We start from the raw sequence: 23,746 nt of genomic DNA, 5'->3' as shown, positions 1-23,746 counted from the left end.
GATGCAAAACTTTTGCCTACATTTTACCTTCCAACCAACATAGAACATAAAAATGGTTATTTTGATACACTATGATCTCATTCAGACCTTGTAAGAAATGACACAAAAATTTAATTTGGTTGCTTTTAACATTTTGTCTTGAAGGTCACAATGTTGACTACCAAGAAATAAAATAAAAATCTTAGTCAAAATAGTGAAAAGGGAACACACTTTCTTCCAGGAAAACAAAACAAAAAAAATCTGGCATAGAAAGCCACCACAAATGAAGTTAACACATATAGCTGTCTCAAATTAGGTGGGAAAAAGAGGGCGTGACAATCAAATACAAGGGAAAAATGCATTTCTATATTCCTACAGAAAGCTCAATATGTATGGTTTCAATATTAAACATTTACATGTACTGATTTCTAACTTGGCAAATTATTATTTTCTATAGATTAACAAGTCAAAAGGTGAAAGGGAGATATCAGTAACTACAGCCCTTAAATTTCAAAAAACCTTTTCAATCTGAAGGAACTCCTAGTAGCATCTATACAAAACACAGTGGCAAGGATCATTTAAAAAAAGTTTGCGGGATCAGCCCATCAAAATGGAACTCAGGACTGTAATTAAAACCCAAAATACAGAAACCACGACAATCTTCAAGGATGCAAAAATGAATACAAGCATATAAAAGTTCAACCAATTTAACTGAGCATGGATCCACTCTGGTTACGTTAACACATTTTATTGTTTTTATATAAAAAGGAAAACAAGTTAATATTTTGGGATTAATTTTAAAAAGGAAGTCTGGTACCTAAATGTGTATTACGATAGTTTATTGTAACATTAACATGCATTAAAAAGTTGATATTTGCCCAATTGTGAAGCTATTTGTACCCCCCACACCCCCTTATAATCCAGGAAACGCTAGGTACCTGCACTCACCATTACTGTACTTTATGATAAAAAAAAATAAAAGTATATTAGAAAAGTCAAAACAGAATAGTTTTTGATTTTGTTTTTAGTGTTAAAATAGAATCAGCATTGTGTGCTGGAAAATAGACTATTGACTATATCTATTTTCCTTTTTTTGTTTTACATATCTAAATCTGTTGCTCAAAATGTGTGCATAGTTCAACTTTTGCTGAAGAAACCCATCAGATCCATAAGTTAAAAGATGCGCACAACTTTTCAGCAAATTTTTTTTTTTTAATCTAAGAAAACACAAAACAAAACCAAAAAAATTAAAGTGCTAAAATAACGGTTTTATTTACCCCCCCCCCCCCCCCCCCAAAAAAAAAAAAAAAAAGTAGGCCCCCTTCACACATTTGAAACTGCATCTGTTTTTTATATGGCATTCTGCTGAAGGTTGAAACACTGACGAGCTTGTTGCGGGATGTAAATTCTATTGATTTTATTTTTTTTCAGTGCCAGGCAGGAGAAATCCAGCAGGATGCTTGCTTCTTCCTATTTGTCCGGGTGTCTTGTAAGACAAACAGCAAGGCCCTGTTTACATGATAGGTGCGAAGGAAAACAGCAAGAGCCTGAAACCAAAGCTCAAAATATTGTTTAGTAATTTCTACTTGCAGCTTCGGTTTGTAAAGGAATATGGAGATCGAGGATTGAATACGTCACTGGGTTACGACATAAATTTGTGTAAGTCTGTTCTAACTGGCTCCTGCAACGTGCGGGCTCGGTAGGGCTCAGTCCAGAGGCTGAGGGTCTGCGATGGGCATGGTGTGCAGGACCTCATCTAGAAGCTGCAGGGCACGGTGCAGGTGAATCTCGATCCAGCATGGGGTCTCCTTGATGCTCTGTCGTGGGTAGTCGGGCCCCCAGCCTTTGACAAAGCTCATTCGGAGGATGCACAACCGCCGCAAGTCATCCACGCCGATCCCAGCCGCAGCAGACAGACCTGTACAAGAAATGGACGTAATTGGATCAACCAACTGGTGCTTAGGGTATAACTGGATTATACACATTGAAAGCATTAGCCAGAACATCTGTCAATCAAGTTGTTGCCAGGTGATAGGACTTTGATCGGGTTAGAATTTGTATATTAAAGATTATACTACTGTCCTATACTAGCTTTTATACCAAAGTGTTTGGATACCTAATAAGTACATTTTGTGTTATAAATATGAATTACTGGTCTTCAATTCACATGTGTAATCTTGTTTATTCGTACAAAGTGTATTGAGAGCTTTTTACCAGTACCATCTGTTCTTAGATACACAATAATCTTTTCCCTTTTTCTTTGAATTATGAAAACTAGATTAGTTCCTGTGGCCTCATATTCTGAGTTGTATATGCTACATATATTTTATTATGGGTTGCTTAGGGCAAGCATATGGCAATTGCTAAAGCAGGGGTTACAGTTCACAATGCAAAACAATAATCCAGTTACATTACATAAACAATTGTGTGCATCTTGTAGAGATGTTATTCATAAAGTTTTTCTGCTTTGAGAAAGAAACAGAAAATGTTTGACATGTTCTAACCCTGTGAGCTACATCAAGCCTTTACTTTTTCTGAGATACTACATCAGAGAATCCTTATTATACAATGCAACACGCTGTACTCATTGACCTCAGTATGGAACAAACCACATAAAAGAACATTAAGAAAATCAACGTGGAATGGAAAGATGATGTGGCAGAGTTACAGGATTTTAGTAGTGGCTCATCACCATGACCCACATTGTTAAACCTACATTAAGGAATGCTTAAAAAAAAAAAAAAAAACACCCCCACAACAACAAAGCTTCTAATGAAACAGCTAAAATCTATACGTAGGACATGCATTTGAATGACTTTAGACATGACAAGTTCTGTGAAATTTAGGCAACCTGTTCAATAAGCTATAAATCATGGGTGAAAGTGGCCAGTGATAATTTTGACAAACTCCTGGGGCATGTTGGCTAGGGGGCTAAGGTTTTAGTAATTGCAAGCAGACAGAATTGGGTAGGAAAATTCAGTGTACTTACTGAACATGCATTAATTACAAATACATGCAAGTATCGAAAAATGGCACAACCAATACCAATAGCATGTCTGCACAGTGATACACCTAGAATTCCCATGTAGTTTATTAACAGAAAGTGTTAAAGAAAAGCAAGTACTGTTCTTTTGAAAGTAAGTATTCCTTAACTAGGCAGTTCAAATTACTTGCCATGTCAGAAGCACTCGTTTACTATATATGTGTGTATGTGTATGTATATATATATATATATATATATATATATATATATATATATATATATAGATATAGAACTGTGCAAAAGTTTTAGGCAGGTGTGAAAAGTAAAGTAAGAATGCTTTCAAAAATAGACATGTTAATAGATTATATTTATCAATTAACTAAATGCAAAGTGAGTGAACAGAAGAAAAATCTAAATCAAATCCATATATGGTGTGACCACCCTTTGCCTTCAAAACAGCATCAATTCTTCTAGGTACACTTGCACAAAGTCAGGGATTTTGTAGGCATATAGTCAGGTGTATGATTAAACAATTATACCAAACAGGTGCTAATGATCATCAATTCAATATGTAGGTTGAAAAACAATCATTAACTGAAACAGAAACAGCTGTGTAGGAGGAATAAAACTGGGTGAGGAACAGCCAAACTCAGCTAACAAGGTGAGGTTGATGAAGACAGTTTACTGTCAAAAGTCATACACCATGGCAAGACTGAGCATAGCAACAAGACACAAGGTATTTATACTGCGTCAGCAAGGTCTCTCCCAGGCAGAAATTTCAAGGCAGACAGGGGTTTCCAGATGCGCTGTCCAAGCTCTTTTGAAGAAGCACAAAGAAACGGGCAACGTTGAGGACCGTAGACGCAGTGGTCGGTCTTTAGAAAGGAATAACAAAGTACTTTTTATTAATAAGTTTTTTTCTTGGGGGGGGGGGGGGGTTATGCAGGATTTTGTTAAATCACTAATAAAGGTTTTGCATGGACAGGATCTTGCGTCCTGAAGTCTGTCCACTCATCCAAAACAGCGCCATTCATTATCCAGGATTTTGACTTCTGACTGAAGAGAGAGTCTTCATTTTGCGTCAGTGTTATTATTGTTATTGATCTGTTGGTGTCTGTCCTTCATGTTGCGAACGTGATTGTGGTTAGGAACAATCACTTACTTGCTGAAGTGTAATTATTTTGTGGATTACATCTTCCATCTCTCTGGATTAATAAAGATAAGTTTCGTGATTTTTACAGCAAACTTGACCAAGATTGATGAAGCGCGTGTTTCAGTATATCTTGCAAAAAAGCTGTGTGGACGGAAGTGTATGCCTTTCCATGTAACCATGGTAGTAATAACAATAATCCACTTGTAGGAAAAACTTTTCTTCCTTGATCTATCCTATTTATTTATGTTATGCAGAGGTGTTGTTTATATTACACATTTTATATTACTGTTTGATAAGCACTGTAAGCCTGTGATGGAGAAATGTAATTCTCTCTCCGACTGTAGTAAGAGACACTGTTTCCATCACTCAGCCAGAAAGCGGTTCTCTGCCCACAGCAGCTTTACAAACGAAACTGCAAACTAAAAACGGAATAACTTTTTTTTGTAAATGGACAGACAAAACTACCCCATAAATTATTGTTTATTCAATCTGTGTGTATTTGCTTGCCAGGATGTATCATTTTGGGTAGCATGGTGCACACTGCTGGTAAAGTGAACTTGTATCTTAAGTATAAGCATTTTCATGAGCAAAGAATACCATACAGGAGTTGTGAGTTTTAAGACTGTTCATAATAAAATGTCAATGAACGGGGGCTCCCGAGTGGCGCATCCAGTAAAGGCGCTCCTCGCAGGATGTGCCCTATAGCCTGGAGATCGCTGGTTCGAATCCAGGCTATGTCACAGCTGACCGTGACCGAGAGTTCCTAGGGGGCGGCGCACAATTGGCTGAGCGCTGCCCGGGTAGGGAGGGCTTAGGTCGGCAGGGGAATCCACGGCTCACCGCGCATCAGCGACCCCTGTGGCCGATAGGGCGCCTGTGGCTCTGCAGCGGAGCCGCCAGATCTGTGTTGTCCTCCGGCACTATAGGTCTGGTAGCATTGCTGTGGATCTGCAGTGCGAAAAATGACGGCTTGGAAGGAGCACGTTTCGGAGGACGCGTGTTTCAGCCTCCGTTTCCTGAGTCGGCGGGGGGGTTGCGAGCGGTGAGCCGGGGATACAGATAATAATTGGGCATGCTAAATTGGGGTGAAAACCGGGGTAAAAATAATTGGCGACGACTAAATTTATATAAAAAAAATAAATAAAAAATTGTCATGTACAAACTTTTAACACAATTGTAATTTTCTGGGCTCTTTTCATGCCTCGTGTCCATCCTCATTCGCAGCGTTACCATGCATGGAGTATAAAATGCCTGCAACATTTGTGCAACATGAGAAGGTATCTTCCCTTTAATAATTCTATGCCATTAAGACTCTAGAGCATATGATAAGAGGAGGATGAACATCACATCATGAACTTTATGTTACACATGTGTGCCCCGTTAGTGTGGAAATGCCAAGTTGGTGTTGGGCTTAAACCTGTTCATGGTCCTGCAGCAACATGAACCTACTGAACTTCCTTATTTAAAAAATAATAAATAAACAAACAAATCACTGTCTGGTTCTCTCTCGCCTTTTTTTTCCAAAGCATATAAATTGAACCAATAGAGAATAAAACTAACTAAAATAAACTACCTAGCCTAGTATATTTAATACATTTTTGTAGTCTCCACAAACTGTCCAGCACCACCTGTTGCAGTCACACCGGTGCTAACTTTAGCTGTTGCCATCTCTAAAGGAATCATAGGAATGGACCTGGGAGAGGCTATTTTGGCAGAATTCCGTCTATAGATGGAAAACTTTCACCCATGTATAATTTTCATTAGTTCTAATAAATATACATGACAGGCCTCATCATGATTCAAGGACTGCTGCTCAGGATCCAAAAAGCCTCCACTACATCCCTGTTGCCAGAGATATGAACTCTGGCAGGAGCAACTAGTTCATTTAAAACATTTCATGAGATAAGATTCAGGCAAGTGGTTCCTAAAATATAGCCTTTGATATATAAAGGGTATTTCCGCTATAATGCAAAATACTACACCATCTGGGCAATGAGGATTAGCCCTGAAGAGCTCAATGATCTAGTAGACTAAAATAATCACGGTAGGGCGAACACAAACTTACTGATAGCTGGAGCGATTCCCCCAACAGAGCCGGGTCCAGGGATATTACCAGCCACTGCTGCAGCCTGAGCAGCAGCTGCAGCCTGCGCTGTGGCAGCTTGCTGCTGCATCTGCCGATGGCACTGCCGCAAGTCAAACACCTACAGTGGGAGAAAACAAGGCCAAGTTCTGCATTTGATATTCAAAAAACCTCATATTTATTTATATGATTAAAAACACAAAAAAAAAAAGAACTAAAATGGTCTGGAAAGGCAGTGCTGTACGTCGAGTGTGAACAAAATTACAATGTCAGCAGTGCTGGTGTCCCACTAAATTCTGATCTGTTTTAAAACCACAAGTATTTTTTGCATTCCTTCCAGGCACAGCCGTCCAAGAGCGCTCATTCTAGACCCAACTTGAATCAACCCCTGCCATGGATAAAATGAACTCCTAACCCACAGACTGAGCTATGCCTTACCACCACTATAACATTAAGATGGAAGCAAAAGGGTTCTAATTATTAGGAAAAAGACTTCCAGAATGGTCTTAGCATGAAATCATAACCTGAACATCTGCACACAATAAGAGAGGAGTTTCTTCTAGGGAAAATAAGCATGGTTTGGTCGAGCCCCACAGAAGCAAAACCAGAGAACAAAGCGGAGGCAGGTTAGTGTGGATCATTTTAATGATGGAAGGCAACACGCTGAAATTCAACCTGTGTGCCAGCATGTTTAAAAATCAAGAGCGTGGCCTTAATTGATTTTAGATTTACATCAAGGATTTACCTTATGTTCTTGCCAAGTCACAAGTACCAGTAAAACAAATCTCATTTTAAAGAGACACCATCAAACCAACAGGACATTAGTTTAGGATAATCTTCATCGCCATTACAGTCAAGATGACAATGTCAGATCTGAGCAAATGCAGGTATAACAACATCTACTACTCGCTATGAAACTTACACTGGAAACATTAACTCGTTCTAAACTACCTGAAGCATCTGTGAGTGCTGGAAACATTACCAGTCCCTGTTGCATTTCATTTGCGTCCCTACAGTATTGTGAAACAGATTTCTATGTACTTCGGAGTCAAGGTACACACTTTTTACCAGTGCTTATATTACTGAATCTATTGCTGAATTATACCGGCAGGTATATGGTTTAAAATAATTCGCCATTCAGAGATTTTTTAATACGTATACTTTTCAAAAATATTAAAAAAAGAAATTGTTTAGATTTTCTATTTATTATTATTTAACATATTTGTAATTTTGTTTTGAATAATTTTATTTTAAAAGATTAAATCAGAAAACAAAAGCAAAGCAGGTTGTGAATCATTTCACACTTAATTTACTTTATCGTGATGAATACTGTATCGTGACCCTCGAATCTCGATATGTATCGTACGACACTGCCGATGCACAGCTCTACTGAAAACTCTTAAGGTTTTGGAGAGGTTAAAAACAAGGTCCTGTCTTTACATATATACATGCTCTAAGCCAAATGCCTACCCCCTTACCAATCTTCTTTAAATATCAAATAAAGTGGCTAGGCAACCAATGCATTCAGAATCAGGGAAGGATTTTGTTACAAGACTCTTACCTTTATATAAGCGCTTGGATAAATCTTGTGCACTGCATCCCCAGGTGCTCGGCCAGCCTCCCTATCCAAGTAGTAGCTCTGGACAAAAACAGCGTGATCACTGAGACACCTGACCCAGACATCTCCTTCTCCTTTACACTCCAGCTGTACACCTTTTCCAATGTGCAACCTGCCCACAGGGGGAAAAGCAGACAAGCAGTGAAGACATCGTCACCATGAAATAAAAAGTAAACTTGTACTTTTGATTTAAAATGACAAGTTATACTTGATTGAAGCAAGAGTTGATGATTTTTTTTTTTTTTTTTTTTTAACCTGGCTCTCTCGATGGCTTCTGTCCTGTGAACGTTGGACAGCTGACCCAGACAAAAGCGATCTCCTCCAGATGGATCTACGTAGCCATCCACGGTGACTATGGGGCAGGTTGAAGGCACCTTGAAGGTCTCCCCCACCTGAACATCCATCTCAAAATAAGCAATCGAGCACCAGTACTCAGGAGCTGGGAAAGAAAAGATCCAGATAAAGTCTTAAACACAACACAGCAATACTACTGCTCCAAAAAATTATTGAAAAGGGCTTACTGTAATACACTTACAAAACCTCAGCTAATTACTTCACAAGCTTTCATTTCAGAGAATTAGATAAATAATTTAACAGAGGTCACCATGATGATGTTTAGGAACCCTGCCAGCTGATATGTCAAGGCGTCACGGTCAATTTTATTCCCCAGACGATGAGCAGTTTTAGAAGTTGCCAATTGGCACACCATAAAGCCACAGCTCGACATTTTACAAGTTTACACTTTGATTTTAAATAGGGGGTCAAAATTCCATCTAGTTTTCAGTACAGAAGTCTGTACTTGGATGTATAAATGAATGGGCTCGGGAGTGCAGCAGAACTCTGATTTAAAACAGGTGACATGTGAAATGTGTTCAGTGGTTTAACCTTGGACAAATCCACTGCACAATTCACCACAATGGGCAGGTCCAGGACTGAATGGCAGTGGGTGATCAGGTCATAAATGAACTGCTCTCACATAGCTATTAGTGGAAGCTCTTAAGGCACATGCTGGCAACATTAAAAAAACACAACAAATACTAACAAGGGCCCTTTGAAAGATCCACAAGATGCAAGAAAGCACTTTAGAGGTCTACAACTCCGGGATGACTTGGGTTCAAAGACATACTATTGTTATACAGCAGTTAATACATTAAACTAATTGATTCATTCAATTTCTTAAAATCAAGAGCATCAGTTCAGCCATACTTAAGTTACAGAAGCCTAGAAGTGATATTTTAAATCTCAGACAAACTAACCTGGATGGTTAGATATTGGTGGCTGGAAAACAAGTTCATTGTGCACTTGCCCTGGAAAAGAAGAGACTGGAAATGAATTAGGGTACTGTTACAGCAGGTAAAGAATTCCCTCAATTTTTCTGTATACACACCATCTAACTTTACCACTAACTTAATAGTTAGCCTAGTCGAATTTAAAGATAATGTTCTAAGATAGACCAGTTAACCAGACTAAGAATATACAGTCTGTTTTAATGAGCTAAACAGTTTAGGGAACAAAAACATAATACAGGCTAACTTCTGTTTTTAGAAACATCTTCAGCTGTGAACTCCACAGTGTATTAAATGACTGTCCTTTGGTAGGTACATTGAGCCTCACATTAAGGCAGAGTTGTAATGACTCGAGACAATGACGAGACTCGGAATCAAGTCGCAATTTTTCGTGACTCGAGTGCCTGCAAGCAAAGACTCGAGTCCCTGCTCAAAAGATGTGACTCTGCTCGAGTCACGCAAAAAAGTCTCCATCTGACTCGAGTCACTGTCTTTATGATAAAATCAATAACAAACTTATTTCATTTTCAATACATGCAGCCCCTCTCTAACACACACAGTCATCTTGCATTTCATAAACAGGTTCCTGCCTGGTTGTTAAGACAGTTGCTAAGGAAATAGAAAACACCTCTCTAGCCTATAGCACCGTTCTGTGACCATAACGTCACAAGCAGCAGGGAGCACCGGAATCAAATGTGTAGGCGGGAAGCAAAGACAGATTTCTGATCACTGATCACAGAAAATCCTGAGGAAAATAGCATTTGAGTTTTGTCACAGACACGAAAAAAACAAAACTACAACATGGAGAGTACACTAAATGTACCTGTGGTGGTGGAGCTCGCTTTTAATAATTATACAGTCGACCGGGAGAGAAACAAGCAGGCTGCATCCTGCCAGCACTGTAAAGCGACAATATGTATAAACTGCATTCAAAACATAGCATCGGTAACTGCCACTAATTCATACCGATAGGTCTTTAGAATTTTTCAATCAATGTCATCCTTCTGGAGTCCTCTGAATGCCTTTTGTTTGTTTTTTTTAAACCATTTAAATGCAAAACCATAACGTGTGTACTGGCTTTTTTTATTATTATTATTTATTATTTGTCCTGTGGTTGCCTTTAATTCTTCTGCACGTACTACTACTTTGTATATGATGTAGAATACGTGAATGTAAACACCAGTACGTACAACACTCTTTCAAATAAACGTGTCATGATTTTAAATGTCCGGTTCTTAACCCTTTGCGGTCCATTTATTCAGCTCGTCAGGTCCAATTTATTTACACACGCACAGTTTATTTTAGACGCAATGTTTAAAGGTATTTTTTTTTCCCCCACAGTAAAACAGGTTTAAAAGGCACTGCATATCAACAGGACACTCAGTACTGCATCTCCAGCCCCGCCCCACCCCTTGGTCGCTGTATTTTTCACATACCTCTTCATAGTCGTTCATACTGACAAATCATCTCCTGATCACTTGTTTTATCACCAAACTCCAACTCCAATTTTATTATTATAACATCTCAAATAGCCCTGCAAATGTCAGTGATATTCTTTGAGCGCTGGATGCAGAAGCAGCTATCTTGTTTGTTTATGGCCATGTTCTCTGTGGTGCCGGGGCTATGTGTATTGCTCAAAATTCCCCCCCCCCCTTTTTTTTTTTTGGCTTCTCTCAGCTCCTATCGGTCTCACTCGGCCATTGAATGGTTTTCTCTGCTTTTTCCGGCATTGGACCGGAAAGGGTTAAGGACGGTATTATTGTCATTGCTTGCGCCTCGGCACCTCTTTCTTTACAAATTAGGCACTGGTCAGAACTAATGACTAAGTGACTCAAGCCAGATTGGTGATTCGACTCAAGCTTGGCACGTCAAAAACTCAAGTCCCAATTTTGGTGACTCGTTACAACTCTGCATTAAGGTGAAGGGTCAAATTGAAGGCTGTTAATGGGTTTGAAATGAATGATTCTGCAGTCTTTGGTCAAAGCACTAACAGTCAAATTGCAACAAAATTAAAGCTGTGTTTAAACATGCAACTAGCTGAATGACTACGACAATACTGAAGCGGTGTCTTTGTGCATTATGGTTAACAGTCAGCGCCTTGTAAAAGCTGTGTATGTATCCACTTACAATAGTGCCCTGGATGTTGCATGGGTGGGTGGTGCTGGAGATGTCCATTCTGGTTGTGGGGCATGTTGGGAGTATATGTTACTGTCCTGCTTCCTGACCAGGTTAAAGTTGGGTCTGCAGACAAAACACACAGCAATTTTATATCTAGACCTGGAAATTTTGCACTAAACTGATTTCCAATAATAAAAAAAGGTGCAGGACACATAGATCCCATGCCAGATATAAAAACACATACAGGTGTACTGTGAACATAGGTTACAATGCCCTACATCCACAGTAGGTGGAAAATATAAAACAATCAAAACATATGCCCAGGTACAGATTAATCAATCAGACAAGTGGTTTACAAGAACACAAGTGGATTCATCAGCTATATCAGTGGTAGCCAAACTTACTGTGGTGATAAGTAGCAGGCTGTGCCTGGAAACCATTTTGCTGTGATCCTGGCTGAGCAGCGGAAGCAATCTGAAGCAGCCCATCACTGTGGCTTCCTGGTAACATAGTGCTGGACTGGCCTGGCGAGCACAAAAATGATCAGAAAACGCTTACTGACTGCTTTACATTAGATGTACATTAAGCTTTAGGTCACACAAGCACATGAAAACATCATGATTGTCCTATGGTTTAATAGATATTACAGTGTATATATGTACAGTATGTGTTTTCTGCTTGAATGTAAACAGAAGTTGCATGATAATTAACAGGGGATACCAAACTAGAGAACTAGATTACTTCATTAATTCAGTTTGCACAAAGTAGACAAGAAGATTGAAAGGAAGTTGGATTACTGGGCCAGTATTCGGTAAGGCTATGGAGAAACATATACATATTTAGTTGCATGACCCTAATTGTGCTACTCCTATAAGGTATGTCATTTTATTTCAACACAAATTCCCTTGCCCTCCGAATGATATATGTATTATTCAAGCACATTCAGTAATATGTATATGTGCATATGACTGTGGCTCTGGCATTGGTTGATGGCAATTATGCTAAAATATATTTTCTCCATTTTAACATTCTATTTGACTGTTTCAGGTTAAAATATACAAACATGCAATAATGTTTTAATTACATTTTCTTTGTAATGGTGCTCATTTAATGCAACTAGTTAAAAAAAAAACATAGGTCGTAAAGTACACAAGCTTCCGGTTTTAGAAATCTGATACGTTGGTTAAACAATTTGATCTTCTTAACTAGGGGGATACAGATGAGGTCTTAAAGGTTTGAGAGCAAAGGACTAAGCCAGGAGATCAGCGGTTCAGTCCCAGCTCAGTCACTAGCTTTCCATGCAGATATCCAAGAAGATATCCATTTCACATTAGAAAATGCCTTACTTGAAGAAGCCACAGGAATGTTGGGAAAGTTGGTGGAGCTGGAACTACTGGACTCTGAAGGCGGTAGCATGGCTGGTGTGTTGTAGGCCTCAGTGGCAGGCCGGCTGCTCGGCTGGTGCTGAATGGTCTGAATCAAGTGCCCTTCACTGGGCAGGGACTGCGGCCCCTCCACGTACTCATGAAACTCATCTTTCACTAGAAGGCCTGAGGTAGCTGAAACAAACAACAATATATTATTATTATTATTATTATTATTATTATTATTATTATTATTATTAAGCAGACGCCTTTATCCAAGGTGACTTACAGAGACTAGGGTGTGTGAACTATGCATCAGCTGCAGAGTCACTTACAATTACATCTCACCCAAAAGACGGAGCACAAGGAGGTGAAGTGACTCGCTCAGGGTCACACAATGAGTCAGTGGCTGAGGTGGGGAACCGGGGACCTTCTGGTTACAAGCCCTTTTCTTTAACCACTGGACCACACAGCCTCCTTACAGATACAGTGCATATGGGTGGAGGTTTTCATTACAATCACTTATGATCTGTATGAGAAATACCATAACTGCTATGATCAAAAGTTCCGCTGTTGTCCAGTGCTGATTCAACCATGATTAAAAAAATTCTAAAACCCTATTTACACTTTGAGTTTACACTCAAATTATTTAACATGACTCAACCTGTGTGCCTCAATGTATTGTTTTCTGTCAACTCTGCCCTTCTCACATTTCTGTTTTTACTTACGATTTAAAACACCACTTTTAAAATAAAAAAACAAATAGAATAGTCGATAGTTTATATATAATTGCTATTAGCCTAATTAGTTTTAGCACAAATAGGCTCCCCATGCCAGAGGGAAAAAGTAGCAAGTTTGCAGGTTGTTTTTTTTTTTTAAACTATGGTTTTACTTAATCAAAATTTCAATATCTAAACAGTCTGAATTGCAACATGAATGGCCATCCATCTATGGAAAGGACCTTACTTGCTAACAGCATTAAAACGTCACGTCTGTCATAAATTGTCTAGTTTTACAGAACTAAAAGGTTTTCATAGGCTGGCTGCATGCAGGGAAGTCCACAAAAATGCCATCACGAAAAGTGTTATCAGTCAACATATTTTAAAAGGCATACTGCAACCAGCTAGGAATTAATCTCCAAAATAAAATAATTTATATTATTATAACAAATGGTTATAATCTAATTCTGGCTTGTTATATACATTAGAACACAAACATATTCACACACTATTAGGCATTAGCGTAAAAGGAGAAATTCCTTAAATTGTATGCTCATACTTCTTACCCATTTTAATTTGGGAAAGAAACTCTGAAAGTGTTACATATGTTGCAATTGTGGTATACGATCATGTTGTTGCAAGACTGAGGAATGAGCACTGATGTGCGCACACACACACAAAAAAAAACATCCAGTGACCAACAGATGATTATTTAAAAAGTTATGATATATAAAATGTCAGGCTGCGCTATTTTGAAAGGCACATTTCCAGAGAAGAAAAAAAAAGCAAGAAACAACTTAGCTGTAGAAAGGTGCTGATAATTTTTTCTTTGCTAGTTTTATACTGTTGAGTTTTCTTATCTGAAAATGTCCCTTTGTGATGTTAGAGGTTTTAAACAGAACATGAGGATTGTGGAATAAGAACACATAGCATAACTTTTGTACAATGCAGCGTGACTAAAGTAAAAAATTACTTTAAAAAAATGTAATTATGCATCCACGTTATTTTCTTATTTATATTAATTCTGTTGTTCATTAACAAGCATTTTACTTACCAGAACTTTGTAATGTCAATCCTGAAAGGTCTGTGAAAAGAAGTGAAATTTATAAATATATTTTCTTTAGAAAGTGTTCTATGCTAAGCTTTAAACTGATTTTTACAAGTATAGAATCTGTTCCCATTATTGATACAAAAAGAAATGAGTATTACAGAAAATGACGCATGTTTAATGAACTAAATAGCGTGTATCTAAATACCGATGCTTTTTAACTATACTAATCCACCGACCCAAGTAGAAAAAAATAGATAAACAAACAACTGAATGAGGTTTATGAAAAACCAAAGAGGTGTGTCCATGCTGTTTTGACCTGCACCGGTCTCAGACATTGCTTACCTATGCCAGGTGACACAACCCGTTCATAGTGGTAAGGGTTGACACAGACATTGTCACATTTCAGGTCAAAGGCATACTGACAGTATTTGACGTGTTTCAGTTCATTTTTGTGAAGATCAGGCCACCTCCAGAGACGAGCATAGATAACATGGGGAAACCCTTTCCGACCAGCAACCTAGCAAAAAACACACAAGGCGAAAATAGGTCACAAAAATATACGAACAGTTACATATAAAAATTGTTTGTGTGTGTGTATGCATGCATCCGTCATTTTGTGCTGTACTATACATCCCTAGGGCATGACAAGCCTAGCCTATCAAATGCAATGAAACCTACCAAAGTATCACAAATATGAAAATAAAAATGCACTATTATATTTAATTACAGGAAAATCTATTCTGCCTGGGCGTGGTATAATAAAATGTAAGTTACTACAAGTCACAATAACGTAGGACTATGATACAGCCACAGTACACCAAACCTGGGCATTCACAGCAATTATTTTAGACTCAATGGGATCATGCCAAAGCACTACAGCCTTAACTTTAAATATAACTTGCTATTTGTGGAAATGTCTTGCTTGCTGAAACATAGTAATATCATGAGCCTTGGGGGGAAAAGTATTACCTGATTAACACATGTTAATCATACAGCAGTGTGGAGTAGTGGTTAGGGCTCTGGACTCTTGACCAGAGGGTTGTGGGTTCAATCCCAGGTGGGGTACACTGCTGCTGTACCCTTGAGCAAGGTACTTTACCTAGATTGCTCCAGTAAAAACCCAACTGTATAAATTGGTAACTGTATGTAAAAATAATGTGATATCTTGTAACAATTATAAGTCACCCTGGATAAGGGCGTCTGCTAAGAAATAAATAATAATCCTGTCTTGTCCCTATTAGCATATCGTAATTCATTTCCTGCAGAACCATTTTAATACAATAAAGTGCATGCCAGGATTGAATGACTGTAATCATCGTTTGAATATTAAATTAGTTACGGAACCGCATTATGTAGCAAAGCACTCAACCTTTGACGATTCATTAGATAGAAAGAGGGTTACTTGTATCTACTGTAAAAGTGAGTTCCAGTACCACAGAAGTGCATCTAGTCTGCTCTACCACCTGTGTGCTAAACATGCTTTCACTTCTCAAAATACACTTTAGTAGTTTTTCTGCTACTACAAAGTCAGTTTCGACAGAGTACTCTTTCAGAAACCTATGAATAAGTAAGGCGAGTAATAAACTGGCTCCATTGTGATTTAGCAGTTGGTTCAAACAATTTAACAACGAATGCTGGATTGTTAAATAGAGAATCCAGAAACAGGATTTTTATGCTGGGTTGTTTTTTGGAGGAGGATAATATCAGAAGGTTCGAAGGTTCATTCGCTAGCCAGGAATTCAAAGATTGTTTTAAACCTTGGAAGGTTCATCAGATGACAGACACACAGCACAGTGTGTTTTTTTTTTCTTTCTTTTAACAGAAATAATTTGACAATGTGTGAATACTATAAATCACACATTAAATGTCACTCACATGCAAAATTCCTTTTTTTCATATTTGTATAATGCGTATTACATAAACAAAAGTTGCTGTATTAAAATCCAACCAAATCTTTATATGCAACCAAATCTTTATAACTCTGTGCCGCTGCCGTGTATGGAGCAGGGGGTACCTATAGCGGTTGTAGTGCTTCAGTAAAACATGTACTGAATACCTAGTGTACAATACAGTGTAAGGGAAGTGCTACGGTAGAACATGTTTGAAACATACAAAATACACGCTAACACTAATAATTTTAATCTTGAAAAAACTGAGCACTGTCCATCCCTCCCCCCTCCAGCCCGTGTTAACCAGAGGCAAATTTCTTCATTCACCATTTCGACAGCAAAGCTGTATTGAAAGCAACGTCTCGAAACCCCTCTGCTGTTTGGGATTTTTTTTGTTAAATGCCCAGACGACCAATGCAAACTGTGCAAGCGACTGCTGATGTACCATGGAGGCAGATCCAATCTCTGGGGTCACTTTACAATTCTTATTCTTATTAGTAGTAGTAATAGTAAGTGACTGACATAACCTGCTTGGAACGGTGACTGTTAAATTAAATTGGTTTTGCCTAAGTTCGCTGCAGTTAGTGCTGCTGCAATGCAAGCTTATGCACAAGCAGCACCAATTACGTATAGAAAAGCAATGTGTATTTTAATTTAAATTATAAAAACATGACTACTGTTCAACATAATGTATTTTTAAACTACATACGAATGTTTTATTCAATTTATATGGATTACCTGTAAAATAGGATTTTCAATCAAATATAAACAAGTAGCTATGGTGACATCACCAGTAAATTATGCAAATTAGTACCAAAGGTTTGAACCTTCCTTTGGTAATGTGTTCCAAGCCTTCGAAGGTCAAAATGTACCCTTTGTTGCAGCCCTAATAGTTTAAAAGCGGTCCAAAATTTATAATGAAGGCATATTTTAACGGTGATAGGAAAGCACAAAATGCAATACTGAATGATCATTTATACATAAAAACAGTGTTTCACAGCCATTTCAAGCAACAACCTTGAACCGATTGTTTGACGGATCAGTACCAGCTTCTGAAAAACATTTAATCATTTTCAGAATTGATATACAAAAACAAGGCTGTTAAGTCGAGTTACGTGTTTTGTAGAAGATGAATTGGGAAGTGGGAGTGCAGCAGAAGCAATTGAATTTGTGTGAATATATTTCAGGGACCTTGGATTTTGGTCGTACAATGGGAACCCGTTAAATAATTCAAAATAGTTATTTATAAAGTGACAAAAAAGTATCTTTGTAAAAGGTACTTTGTGAACAGAATACAAAACAATTCAGGACAGGCTAGTTTACCTGCAGCCTCCCATCCAGTGTCCTCTGTATGGTGACACACTTGCTGGGATGAGCTCCGTTGGTGGTGATAGCCGTGATGAGGGAGTCCAGCTCATCCTTCTTTTCCTTCAGCTTCTTCACTAGGCTTTCAATGGCCCTTTTGGCAAAGGTCTCGCTCTCCCCACCCTGCCTGTGGCACATGAGGCTGTGAACGATGCTCAAACAAGCATCGTTGCTTGTCGGTGTGTTTGTGATGGACATTTTAATTATGTGGCGTCCACCGCTTTGAAAAGTCACTGTGCTTAATTTAAAAACAAGAAAAAAGGGAAGGGGGGATGAGTGTCTGTAGGAATGTGTGCACAGTGCACCAAGGCACACTGCCTGTTGTTCCCAAGCCAAATCAAACTGAGAAAACCTATAAGTTCACAAACCCAACTGCCTGGAAGGTAACCTGGAAAACAGAAAGAAAAAGATGAAATCAGAAATGCTTCCTGGAACACATTCAGGAGATAAAACATCTAATTATTTGCAAATATGGATACATTAAATGTTGCTATTTATTTGTATAAGTTTTACAAATCAACTATAATAAAATTACTTTTACCTCCCTGCTGATCATTGTGTAGTTATAATTTGATAAGCTTAAAGAATGAATAATCTTTGACAGTGACAAACTTTGAGCTCTTAAGTATTTTATCAAGATTACTTTGTGCAAAATGTGCTCTTGACTGTAAGAGTTTTATTAATCACAAAATGACAATATATTGATCAAAAACATTTACAAAATTACATTCTATGTGTATTTGTACAATTTCAATTCCCAAGTTCTGTTTTTTAAAGTTTCGTAATTCATTTATTACCCTATTGGAGCATTGCTTTGTTAAAACCAACTTAAATTCTGAAATAATTTATATTTAGTTTGGGAAAATTGTCAATCTGGCCACAGCAGAGAACAATAAACACTGTCAACTTTTGTGATCACAAGCATATTTTAGTCACACCAGTTAGCAAAAACAATTGCAGTACCTAGATCAAAGGTAAAGCAATCTACTGAAAAATAGTTGGGTCTCAGGTGTACAGAACTGCTTTCGACTTGTATGTGAAACATAAAAAAATGAAACCAACACAAGAACTATTCCCTCTAGTTTTAAAAGCTAAGTTTTGGAGATAATAATAATAATAATAATAATAATAATAATAATAATAATAATAATAATAATAATAATTATTATTATTATTATTATTATTATTATTATTATTATTATTATTTATTTCTTAGCTGACGCCCTTATCCAGGGCGACTTACAATTGTTACAAGATATCACATTATTTTTACATACAATTACCCATTTATACAGTTGGGTTTTTACTGGAGCAATCTAGGTAAAGTACCTTGCTCAAGGGTACAGCAGCAGTGTCCCCACAGGGATTTGAACCTACGACCCTCCGGTCAAGAGTCCAGAGCCCTAACCACTACTCCACACTGCCTCAACACTGCAACGATGCTGCTAAATACTCCACGCTTGCCTGCTTTCAAAGACAAAATTAGATTATTAAAAAAATCTAAACGTTCTACAAAAAGCCTGGCTCTACAGCCCATGACGTGAAAAACAATTTGCTAAAAGTGAAAAACATTAGGAAGAGATCCTCAAGAACTGTGTAACCATGCCATCTGCTTTTGCACAACCTTTCAGCTTTTAAAATGTAACTATTCAAAACTGGGTACATGATGTACTATAGGCAAAAAAATTGGTTGGATGAAACATGAATATCATCCACCTGCTGCCCACAGCACAGCAGTAGAAAAAAGTTACAATGTTCCCTATTCAGAACTAAAATAGCATGCTTGGTAGTGCTGAACCATCATTTTATGAAACGTAATATCTTCTGAGGGTGTACGTGCAGCATCATAAGATTAGGTTGGTTTTCTGTTACACTTTATATGTGATCCACAAAGAAAATAATTTAGATATTTATTCTGACATTTATTTTTTGGAACATTGCTTAGTCAAAACAGTTATAGACTTTTTCCCACGTTCTACATTCAGAAATAGTGCCGGCTATACATTTTAGCAAGCTAAATTGTTTATTATTTATAACCGACTGCAACCGTGTACCAATATGTTTTAAAGATTATGGGGAAATACAGCATGTGACATGGGTGATAAATAATGCAAGAAGTTGTATGTATTATTATTATTATTATTATTATTATTTATTTCTTAGCTGACGCCCTTATCCAGGGCGACTTACAATTGTTACAAGATATCACATTATTTTTACATACAATTACCCATTTATACAGTTGGGTTTTTACTGGAGCAATCTAGGTAAAGTACCTTGCTCAAGGGTACAGCAGCAGTGTCCCCACCGGGATTTGAACCCATGACCCTCTAGTCAAGAGTCCAGAGCCCTAACCACTACTCCACACTGCTGCCCCATGTAGGCTATTATGTAAACCAAATGGGAGGAAGAAAATGATGGCCAGAAATAATTGGGTTTTTAAATTCAAGACCTATGAAACACATACCGAATATGTGAAACAAGATCTCCCCCCCCCCCCCCCCTGTTATTGGTCACATTTTTCAGATTGTTAGATTCTCACAGACAGCGATATTCTAAAACAGGCTGTTTGGCAAAATGTACAACAGCAAAGTGGGATACAGCACCCTGGAACAAGTTTATTATTCACATAACTATTCAGATAACATTTCCACTGCTGTGTTGTGTCATTTATTATAGAAAACCAAGTAAGAATGAATTGTGTAGGGCAGGGCTACTCAACCCTGGTCCTGGAGGGCCGCTGTCCCTCCTGGTTTTTGTTCTAATGGTAAACTAAATTGATTAATTTGACCAATTAAGCTTCTAAGCACTTAATTGGTCCATGTAAGTAATTTAGGGTACAGCTGGAACAAAAACAGGAGGGACAGCAGCCCTCCAGGGCCAGGGTTGAGTAGCCCTGGTGTAGGTTGTGACTAGATGTCTGACACTGTGTCGAATCTGAAACTCAACCCACTCCGCAATGCACTCTATTTAATTTCTGTTTACAATATGTATGTGTCTGCTGTGCAGAGTAGCCAGTTTCAGCCTTTACTGTTGACAATAAAATGAGAAATGTGGCAACTATATCAGACCACCAAAACTGGGCATTATTGTGTGGTAATCCTGGATACATGGAAAAATTGTCTTCTTTGAAGGCTAAGTCAATAATCTGTGTGTTCAGGTATTAGTATATACTGCAGCAATGATTGACTCACTCAGGTATTTCAGTGCCATACTCTCTGGAGTGTCATAAAATGTTTTGGGGAAGTTGTATTGCAAGTGAAAATCTTTAGCAAAGACACTTCTCCAGAGTGGCCCACAGATCTAGTCATCTCAGACATTAGTAATTTGTTCAGTTTTGGAGCTGAAAGTACCTGCCAACAGTCAAACTGCACAGTTTCTATCAGCCCTCTACAAATGAAAGTCTGTCAGATCTGATCAACTGTGACTGTAACAAATAGCTTTTCAAGGGGGGAGCAGCATATATTATATGTATTACAAAATTACACAGCAGGAATGCTATTTGCATAACAAGATCATCTTAGGTGTGGGATATTCCATTTTCACAAACGCGTGTGCTGCATATTCAAGGGGTTTTCACCTTTTGGCCAATGCCTCTACATAACCTATCAAAGCATTTAGTTGAGGGATTTACCCTCTTAATTATTTATAACCTTTGTATACTGTTTGTCCTTTGCTTGCATTATGTTTTAGGCAAATGCAGATGTGCTGCTTGCCTAGGCATTCTGTCTAATTATTTTAGTTGAACTAGATATCCCTGCACAAGTTAAGATAAAAAGTTAAATGTATCTCGGATTTAAATGCTCAAGATGCTGGTTCATAAAATGTTGGAAAACCAAGGCAGAAATGCAGGATTCAGGGAAAAGCAAGAAGCAAATCAATATGTTTTCCATGCAAAGTCCAGATGCTGCTCAATCAGACCAGCAGATCAGTTTCCACAAGGTTGGAGTCTTGGGGTAAAATTGTGAAATCCTATCTTTCAACTAACATCGATCTGCAAACGCACAATACATAAAGCTGCTGATTCATTCAGATTAATAGCAGCTGCAAAATGAGAAGCACATAACCATTCCAGGATGCATAACTTCCATATAAACCAAAACAATCGCGGAGTTACATTTAAGTGTTCCTACCATTACTATTTAATGTAAAAAATAAAATCACCGAAACTTAAACCCTGTCACTATTAAACTAACTGTTATTTCAACATCGTTTGTTTCACACCCTCCACTGCCTATTGCATCCGACGGAGTAGGCAGTAACATTTTGACCTATATATTTCATAAATAAATTCAAAATGCATGTATTGTCCTAATTTTATTTCTTAATTACCTATTACAGCTTAACAAAAATATTGTCAGAATGTTCTATTTGAGTGTGTGAGTTAAGTGTGCCGTAAACATTAAATCTTATCTAAACAAATGCTTAATATAACTACATTTCACTGAAGTTAAGATCAATAAATAGGTATCCATTACGTAAATCTTGTTGAAATACAAAAGGGTTCTTACTAAAACTAAAAAATGTGAAAATGTGACAACTTGATTATTTTAAATATTTTAATCACTGTCGTAATCAGTTGTAGGGAATATTAAGACAAGATAAACATTTGAAAACGGCACACTATTTGTTAGTACACAAATCAATTTTGCAATTGCTGATACTGTATTTCCATTTATTTCTGCAAGGTACTCAACTGATATGTCATGTACGTATTTTAACATGCTCAGGAGTACAAGTATGCAAACAGTTTATATTAGAAACAACCAATATTCTCGTAAACATTTACAAATCTAAAAGTACCAGTAGTGTATTAAACTCTCCAACAATAAACATTTAAAAAAAAAAAAAAAACACACAACATGCAGTACCTATCTTATAGCTGTACAGATTACTGTGCTCTATCTAAATTTGTAATTCGCTGATGCAAGTCTCAAGAATACGTAAACACAACCCAGTAATTGACTTTAATACGGGCTTTTAGACAGTGTCATCATTTCAGTACTGGGTGAAATGTAGCCATCCTTAATTTTGTGAAATTATGCACTGTAACCACGTTCATGAAATAATTTAAAAACAAAACAGTAAGATGGTAATGCGACACCGGCTTCCCCAATTAATATAAAACAATTACAACACACGAGCAGCAAAATAAACAGCCTCCTTCCAAAGACGCTTTATTGAACCCAACAAATGAACAACAATAAAATCAAAATACCACCAACGCTACCCGAATCAAATTGAATGGGCTCTCCCACGGATGCCATTTGTCTTTAAATGGTCTCCTTAATTCCGCCCTGCTGCAGCTGGCGACAGAACAAAAACACAGAAACTTTCAACTTTTCCTGCGGATGGATTGGATAACTCGCGCTAATTCGGCTATTTTCACTCCAGCTTCATTGTTTATTTTAAGATCCCGTACCTGTATGTGACGCGATGGGGTCTACACTCATCTGGGTTGCGATGTCTTTGCAACTGGTGTTAAATTCAAAGTGGAAGTTTAGCACAATGGAGAGAAAAACCTCAAGACCAACCTCCAACCATCCGCCGCCGTTCTCTCTGGGTGCTGTTGTTAGTGTTATCAACATGGCGAACCGCGCATGGGCACAGGGAGGCTCCGCTCTGCTGACGAGCACGAGCACGACTGGGTGGGTGGGATTGCTTTGATGGCACGAGCACGCGTGGGTGGGGATTGCTTTGCAGCGCGGGCTCGACGAAGGGTTGGGTCTGTGTGCTATATATAGAGTTGGCAGAGTTCTGTAGCTGGTTGCCAGATTATAGAAATGTAATTACTTCTATTTTTTTATTTTTTTTTATCAATGTTCTTAAACAGTAAAATACAAAAATGTAATTAGATAATCAGTTAGATACACCAAAATGTGATCTAACGGGGCAGCAGTGTGGAGTAGTGGTTCGTGCTCTGGGCTCTTGACCGGAGGGTTGTGGGTTCAATCCCAGGTGGGGACACTGCTCCTGTACCCTTGAGCAAGGTACTTTACCTAGATTGTGCCAGTAAAAACCCAACTGTATAAAGAGGTAATTGTATGTAAAAATAATGTGATAACTTGTAACAATTGTAAGTCACCCTGGATAAGGGTGTCTGCTAAGAAATAAATAATAATAATAATGGTTAGAGTT

At 37.9% G+C, this 23,746-nt stretch overlaps 1 protein-coding gene across 3 annotated transcripts; it reads right to left on the bottom strand.

Annotated features, from left to right (window-relative positions):
* Nucleotides 1-711: 711 nt before the first annotated feature.
* On the bottom strand, nt 712-23,295 carry LOC117421209 (mothers against decapentaplegic homolog 4-like). Of its 3 annotated transcripts, none has more exons than XM_034035310.3 (12): nt 23,031-23,295; nt 17,567-17,996; nt 14,697-14,871; nt 14,358-14,387; nt 12,567-12,779; nt 11,625-11,744; nt 11,230-11,343; nt 9,073-9,138; nt 8,072-8,255; nt 7,760-7,928; nt 6,181-6,319; nt 712-1,897 (listed from the first exon to the last, which is right to left on the bottom strand). In XM_034035310.3, the coding sequence occupies exons 2-12, from the start codon at nt 17,804-17,806 to the stop codon at nt 1,686-1,688; spliced, it is 1,662 nt and encodes a 553-aa protein (XP_033891201.1). In that variant the 5' UTR covers nt 17,807-17,996; nt 23,031-23,295; the 3' UTR covers nt 712-1,685. The 3 variants fall into 3 exon arrangements, with proteins under 3 accessions (XP_033891201.1, XP_033891203.1, XP_033891202.1); XM_034035312.3 differs by having other exon boundaries at nt 9,073-9,123; XM_034035311.3 differs by having other exon boundaries at nt 23,143-23,295.
* Nucleotides 23,296-23,746: the final 451 nt, after the last annotated feature.

The sequence above is a fragment of the Acipenser ruthenus genome, chromosome 1 (assembly GCF_902713425.1).
Source record: "Acipenser ruthenus chromosome 1, fAciRut3.2 maternal haplotype, whole genome shotgun sequence".
In the NCBI taxonomy this organism is placed as follows: Eukaryota; Metazoa; Chordata; class Actinopteri; order Acipenseriformes; family Acipenseridae; genus Acipenser; species Acipenser ruthenus.
Note: the sequence above shows the minus strand (reverse complement) of the source record. Positions and strands in the feature narration are given on the sequence as shown.